The following is a 7915-nucleotide window of genomic DNA, read 5'->3' as shown; positions in this document are numbered from 1 at the left end:
GCCAGGCCTCAGATGGAGCTGTTGTCGTGACAACCTAAAGGAGCATCAGGCTTTCATCAAGGCTCGCTGCTGCTGAAGGGGGCAGTTGTGCAAAGCAAGGGGCCAGCCAGAGGGAGGAGGGGATGAAGTGGAGGGGTTGTTGAAAAACAGCACATTGGATGGGGGAGGGGGCAGAGAGGGAGAGGAGTGGGGAGAGAGGGAGGGAGGGAGAAAGAAGAGGGGGAGGGAGGGAGAGAGAGAGAGAGAGAGAGAGAGAGAGAGAGAGAGAGAGAGAGAGAGAGAGAGAGAGAGAGAGAGCGCGAGCGCTGCTGCTGCTGCTGCTGTTGCTGCTGCTGCTGATTTTTTTTTTACACTCACAGTGTAGAGCTTGGTGCTTGCTGGCCTCCCTCCGCCTAAGAAAAGTGGGTTATGAAAGGAGCTCCTCTCAGAGACTGTATAGCCCTTCACTGGAATAGGAGCATTCAGCAACAGAAAGAAAAAGGAAAAGACAAACAGCAGCAACAACAAACCGATATCTTCTCTTTTTAAGCTTTTCCTTCACCTTTGCAAGTGGGGTTTATTTTTGCAATACGCTTTTTTAAAAAAAGAAATTGTATTTTTGTTCATTTGACTTTTTTTGGTTGTTTGTTTGCTCTGGTTTTATGAGGGGCTCGTTAAGACTTAGCGGGGAAAGAAGAGAGGTGCAAGAGAGAGGAGGGGAGAGAAGAAAAGTGGAAAGGATTAGAAGCTGGAAAAGCCCAGTCTGCTTTCACTCCTCGCTGGCTGTTGATGAACGCTGTGTATTTGTAAATTGCTCTTCCTGTCCGACCTGCACACCCCGAGAGTGCCCATCTCCCTATATATACCCTGAAAGTCAGCGCGGCCACCATGGTCGGAAGAGTTCATCCCGATCGGAAACAGTTGCCGCTGGTCCTACTGAGATTGCTCTGCCTTCTCCCCACAGGACTGCCTGTTCGCGGCGTGGATTTTACCCGAGGCACTGACAACATCACCGTGAGGCAGGGGGACACGGCCATCCTCAGGTAGGGCATTCTGGCAACTTTTCCCAGTTTTTGATATCTATATGCATATGTACCAAGGTATGTGTGTCTGTGTCCCCTTGAACTATAGCTGCTGATGCTGTAAGGATTAGGGCTCTGTGTATATTTTTCTCTTTTCCTGATTCTATGATATTGAGCCATAAATTGAAAGGAGCTTCTGGTCCCATTTAAAGCTTCTACACTGGTGGTTAAATGCTCTGATCCACTTCTCTTACCAAGAAATGCCAACTTTATGATATGGCAATAAATAAATAAATGAATAAATAAAATAGATTTTTAAAACAATTCACCTGTTTCTTGGTTTCTGAAGTCCTCCTGGTGAGGTCCCTTATTTTAAACACTGGTGTACGGTAAACAGACTTATTGAATTATGGCTCTCCCATACACTTCCAATGGTTCACTATGTTGGACTCTGCACTCACTCATTAAAAAGAGATGGTTGTAAATATGGACCTGAGTGTTTTGCTTTCTCACTAGTTAAAGTTGTCAGGAAGCTATTTGTGCCTATCCTGCAAACTCGGAATTTCCTTATGGGCACTGAGGGAACTAAGAAAGTGGAAAAACTTTATTTAGAATTTCATTAAAAATCAACCTGATAAGTAAGGTGAAATAAAATAACTTTCCAAATACCTAGTTACTATAAGTGAAATGTAGGAGTACTGAGCCAAAAGGACTAAAGGAGAAATAATTATGGTTAGTAATCCTTGATCTAAAAGGCTTATTTTTATGAACCTCTACCATACTCTGAAAGGATAATTGGTGGGTTGATATTTGTAGGCGAGAACTATAAGTCCTTGGTGAATTTGACCCCTCTGAGGGGACAGAGAGAGCTGGCTCTCCAGGTGGTATTATGTGCCAATTCACTTTTTAGATAATTTCCTAGTTCCCTTTCCAATCTCCACTTCCTCTTTACCCAACCCCCCCACGGACACCACCCATACACATATATCCCTTTCCTTTGGTATGATTCTCCCAGAATTTCTGTCAGATGCTAACAACTAAACCTTTCCTATGGGATCCTTTAAAATCTCATTTTATCCCAATAAAATGTTCCTGTGTCTATCTGTCTATCTGTCTAATATTGCCTGTTGTGGCAATAAAGAACTATATAGAATTGAAAATAAACCTCTAATCTGTGTGCAAGAAGCTGATAGTGCATAAACCCTGGGGCATCAGGGAGCAGTTCCATAGCAGAGCTGCCGACAGCAGCAAAGTTTTCATTCCTTTCCTTAGAAATAAATTTGGTTGGCTGTCACAGAGGGTCCTGCTTTGGGATCTCTACTCTTGTTATAGAGGAAAGTGTGTGTGTGTGTGTGTGTGTGTGTGTGTGTGTGTGTGTGTGTGTGAGAGAGAGAGAGAGAGAGAGAGAGAGAGAGAGAGAGAGAGAGAAAGAGACACAGAGACAGAGAGAGACAGAGACACAGAGACAGAGAGACAGAGACAGAGGCAGACAGAGACAGAGACAGAGAGGGACAGAGAGAGGAACAGAGGGGAGAAAGGGAGAGACAGAGAGAGGGAGAAGGAAAAGAGAAAGGGAGAGAGAAAGGGGGTGAGAGGGAGGGAGGGAGGGAGGGAGGGAGGGGGAGAGAGAGAGAGAGAGAGAGAGAGAGAGAGAGAGAGAGAGAGAGAGAGAGAGATTGATTTTCCAAGTTGGTAGAAACTAAAGAGAATGAGGACATAAATTATGCCTTCTTCCTTTTCTTGTGTACCATAGTTGTGATCCTCAAAGATCCTTCCTTTCAAACAGATTCACTCTCCCACCTCTCTGGATTTGTTAGCTGGCATGTAAGGTTTATCCACATAGAGTAACAGGATTTACAGAGTGATTCATCTGCTTGCAGAGGGGTTTAGACATGACATGGGAAATGCTTTCCAACAACTCACAAGAGTCCTTCTTCAGCTATTTGCTGAAGTCCCCTCTTCATTAAATTATTAACCCTTCATTGTGTAACCTTTTGTTATAAGCATGTGCACTGGAAATTCTACTTTTCAATGAGTAAGTGCCAATTTGTTATTCAGAAGTTTGAACATAGTAGGGGAAAAGGGATCATTCTGGACTTATAGGTACCTAAGATACAGATGAAATTGGCATTATTTATCTATCATACAACTGCACATTTCAAAAGAATCAACTGAAAGTGTGAGAGGATTGTACAGCTAGTATGAGTAGAAATATAGCCATATATTTTTCTATGGTATATGTGGAAGTGTTTGTCCCTGTTAGTGGAAACTCAGGCTTCTGCATGCATGAACAAGTGTATGTCTGTGGACAGATTCAATGGGGGGGGATTTATCAATATGTGGTAGAGGAGATGTGTGTAAGGTTTTATTTTCTGTATGAGCAAGAATATGAGTTGGAGAACAGAGCAGATATAAGGATTGATGATAGATGGACAGACATGTGATAAATTAGAAAGTGATAGATAGATGATGGATGGATGGATGGATAACAGATAGAAGGTACCTGTATGTATAAGTAAATATGTGTAGGCGAGGAGGCTACAACTAATTGTCAGGGTATTTGGGGACATCCTAATAGAACTTCTGAATAAGGGATCAAGTACCTGTGAGAGACTTGTGTGTTCTCTTCATTTATTCTCCCAGACCTCACCCAAGGTACCTCAATGTTTAGTTGTGTTTGCGTTGGGCAAAACTATATTTTGACTTGGTGAAGCTCTATCAGAAGTAACAGTGCATAGTGTTTTCTTTGCTGGCCTTCTTCATGGTTTCTAAATTAATCTAGTGAGCTTTGTGGTTTAGTTCCCTGGCAAAGAATGGCTCTCTTGCCCTCTGTTTAAGACTAACAGCCTGAGAAGGACACACTTTCACTTCCTCTGTGAAATTTTACTGTTAGCTTAAGCTTTCAGGGTACCAGAGGAAGGAGAAACTGATTCATCAGAAGCCATGGCTGCTGATTGGTTCTAGGTGAATGAAAGGAGGTAAAAAAATGAAATCCATCTTAAGACTTTATGACCCTATATATTCTTAGCTAAGGGAAAGAGATGGATGATGGGAACTTTTTTTTCATTCTTGTGATCCAATGGCAGGTCTCTGACTGTCCCTCAAACTTTCAATTTTACCTCCTTATTTCTTTACACAAGTTTCCCTCCCACCCCTTTGGAGAATTACTCATCAGTGCAGAATAAGTATGACCTTGAGTATAAATGTGTATCTCAATAAGCTTGCTTAGCTCTTTTCTGGTTCTTGGCTGTATATATAATCTTTTTTGTCCAAACGATGAGGAAATTGTGGAGTCATTACTAAAAAGAATGAAGGGAGGGGGCAGCTAGGTGGTGCAGTAGATAGAGTGCTGGACCTGGAGTCAGGAGTACCTGAGTTCAAATCTGACCTCAGACACTTGACACTTACTAGTTGTGTGACCCTGGGCAAGTCACTTACCCCTCATTGCCCTGCAAAAAAAAAGAATGAAGGGAGACAGGTGGCATCTACATCCCCTGATGTATAAGGTACCAACTTCAGCAAGGTTTTCCCCTCAAGAACTTCATGAGGAATTAAAGGAAATCCCAGACCCATCTTTTGTCCCAAGAACAAAAAAATTATGTGCCTCCTCTCAAACACACACACACACACACACACACACACACACACACACACACACGCATGCACATGTGCACGCTTGTGTTGCACGTGTGTGTCTCCTCTAAAGGAATTAATCTATTAACCATTGCTAATACCATTTACTAAGGGAGAAGTTTATAAGAAGTGGTCCAGGTTCTAACATTGTTTTCTTTAAACTATACCCCTTGTCTCCTTTAATGCCATCCATATATACTCAACTTTTTTTTTTCTTGCAGTAGGTGCCAAGTCAACAGGTACATGAAAATAGGTCTGTTCTAACATGAGCTTTAAAAAAGGAATAATTACAAATCCCTGCTGAAAGTATAATTATCAGAAGCAGCATCTTCATGGAGAATGATGAATAACACATTGACATCAAATACATGATTCTATGCATAGTATATAAGCATAGCCTTGTTAAAAATGCAAATTCATTGGCATTAATGCACGTCCAATAATACACACACATATTGAATATGCAGTATAAGTAGTTGTATGACAAAAACAAAAACAAAAACAGTATATTCACAAAATAGTTTACGTTCCACATTCTCTAAATTAGTCACTAAAGGGTATTTTTTCTCACAGAAAAATTCCCTTTTGTGTTATTATATATTATCAACATATTATTATATATAGATTCTTATCACATTGTTATTCATATTACTAGATTTTCATTACTGAATGTAAGAATGGTATTATTTTCCCCCAAAGATTATTCACAGGAGTATAAGTAAGCTACTTCATTTGGAACCTAGAAATACAAATTGTTGAACTTATTAGGCTTTTTAAAAAAAGATTTTTAACTATTATATTGTATGATCAACCAATTCCTTTTTACATTTACTTTCCTTATTAATATTTTACTAAAGTAATTGAAGAGTTAGAGAAGAACAATTCATTTATTTGAGAGTAAAATGTAAAGATTTCATGCAGATTTAAAAAAAAATACATCATTTCCTTTCTTTAAGACATCTGGAACTCCTACATGCACTAAATATGTGTCAGACTAAAGGAAACATGCAGACAAATTGACTAAACAATATGTGATTTTTCTAACACATATAATTATATTCTTTGAAAACAAAGTTTCTATATTAATACCAAAGGCATGGTTTGTCTAAAGGGTAAATTTGTGCAACTTGGAAGTTCCATAACAAAACATTATTGTCCAACCCTCACTCCCTATAAAGTAGTCACACAACTAGCTGGATCTGTGATCTAGGACAAGCCATTTTCCCACTCTAAGGTAACATTTTTTCATCTGCATTATGGTTTGAAGAAAATAATCTAAAAGGAAGGACCTTTCCTATGCTACATCAATGATGCTATGGTATTGGAGGTTAATGAGAATTTTCAGTAAAGTTGTATGTATGAATGTTATATATTATATATATATGCAAACATATATTCAATTTGAATATCATTAGACTGAAATTAGGCAAAATAAATTTTGTAAATGTTATGAAATTCTTGGGAAAATTCTGAAATAAAATGTTAAATTATATTTTGATAGCTCACTAAAGTTATAACAGAATATATGATTAATGTGAAGTGAATAAACTAGTTTCAGCATCATTTAAACTAGAAGTATAGTATGATTTATGCTTAAATGGCATCTTTATGGAATTTTAGCAACTTAAAACAATTCTATTTCATTTATCAATAAGTATTATCATTCTCGGCATAAGTTAAATTGTCCTAGGTCATTGGGCTCTTCAAGTCTATCACCAGTATGACCTAGGATAAGTTATTTAACAATCTCATGAATGACAAATCATATATAGATAAATAAAGATAGATATAGATATAGATGTGTGTATGCAAATATATGTGTGTATGTATGTAACATACATGTGATTTCATTTTTGTAAAGAACTCCCTGAGAGAAAATTTTGTCTATCAATGCTGATGAGCAATGGCTTTGTAACATAGAAAGTCACCTGGGGCCTTGAAAGATTGACTTATCTAGTATCACACAGTCAAGATTATATATCAGAGGCAAGATTCAGATCCAGGCTTTCTGATTCTGAGGACACGTGTCTAGCCACTACATCACACACTTACATATGTACATTTATTTCTGTTTTCTTCACCAAAAAGTATTATCTTCACATTGGGAAATATAGAACAGAAATGGCCAAATAGATAAATAAGAAGGTGATAGGAATATCTGATAATAATTACATACATTTGCATGTATATAAATATATGTGTGGATATAGGTATATCCATATATATATGTGTGTGTGTGTATACATATATGTATGAACACAGTCCACATTATATAATAATGCATGTACATTATATATCTATACACATGCATATTTGCATGTGTATATACACATATATATGAATGCATACATATATATGTGTATAAATTTATATATTTCTATATATAAGATTTGACCCTCATACAAACACTGTGAGCTAGGCACTTTTGCTGCCCTTATTTTGCAGATGAGAAAATTGAGGCTGAAGGAACATCACCGACTATCTCAGGCTTATACACCCAGTAAATACCTAGGATAACATGTGAATTCAGGTCACTGTGACCAAACCTGCCACTCTATCCACTGTACCATCTAAATCCAATAATTTCACTGTACTCAATGAGTTCAAGTCACCAGACTCAGATAAATTTGTGGATGTTATTCTTAAGCTGTTTGTTCTCAGTGATCAGGAATGTGGAGAATAATAGATTTATCACATGGCTGGAGATAAGCAATTTTCTGTTTTATTAAATAAGAAAGTAGATTAGATACTATAGATAGGATTCTGAGTTTGACTTCAGTTCCTTCAGCAAAGTAACAGAACCTATCACTTCCCATTCTAGAAATTCATGAGCATTTAGAATGTGACCTAGTGATTAGCAAGCATTGGCAAGGGGGCATCAAGAATAATTCATCGAGGGGGCAACTAGGTGTCGAAGCGGATAAAGCGCTGGTCCTGGATTCAGGAGGACCCAATTTCAATTCTGGCCTCAGACACTTGACACTTACTAGCTGTGTGACCCTGGGCAAGTCACTTAATCTTCATTGCCTCCCAGCCCCCGCCCCCCCCGAAAAAAAAAAGAATAAGTCATAGAATCATAGATCGAGCTCTCAGAAGGACCTACAAGGCCATCTAGATGAAATCCCTGAATGAAGGATCAGGGAGATTAAGTGATTTATCCAAAGTAATCTAAGTAGTGAGGATCAGAGAGAAGAGTTGTCCTAGATCCTCTGACTCTACTGCCCTTTATTACAGAGATTTTGGCAGGCTAACCAGATATATAAGAGGCAGTTAGGTGGTGC

At 38.5% G+C, this 7915-nt stretch overlaps 1 protein-coding gene across 1 annotated transcript in view; it reads left to right on the top strand.

Annotated features, from left to right (window-relative positions):
* The first annotated feature begins 275 nt into the window (after positions 1-275).
* Positions 276-7915, top strand: part of LOC122746158 (limbic system associated membrane protein) — an 842374-nt gene continuing 834734 nt past the window's right edge. Inside the window, 1 exon segment of the mRNA XM_043991624.1 lies at positions 276-1022. Coding sequence (XP_043847559.1) covers positions 868-1022 — 155 coding nt within the window. The 5' untranslated portion in view covers positions 276-867.

This window comes from Dromiciops gliroides, chromosome 3 (assembly GCF_019393635.1).
Source record: "Dromiciops gliroides isolate mDroGli1 chromosome 3, mDroGli1.pri, whole genome shotgun sequence".
Classification (NCBI taxonomy): domain Eukaryota; kingdom Metazoa; phylum Chordata; class Mammalia; order Microbiotheria; family Microbiotheriidae; genus Dromiciops; species Dromiciops gliroides.
Note: the sequence above shows the minus strand (reverse complement) of the source record. Positions and strands in the feature narration are given on the sequence as shown.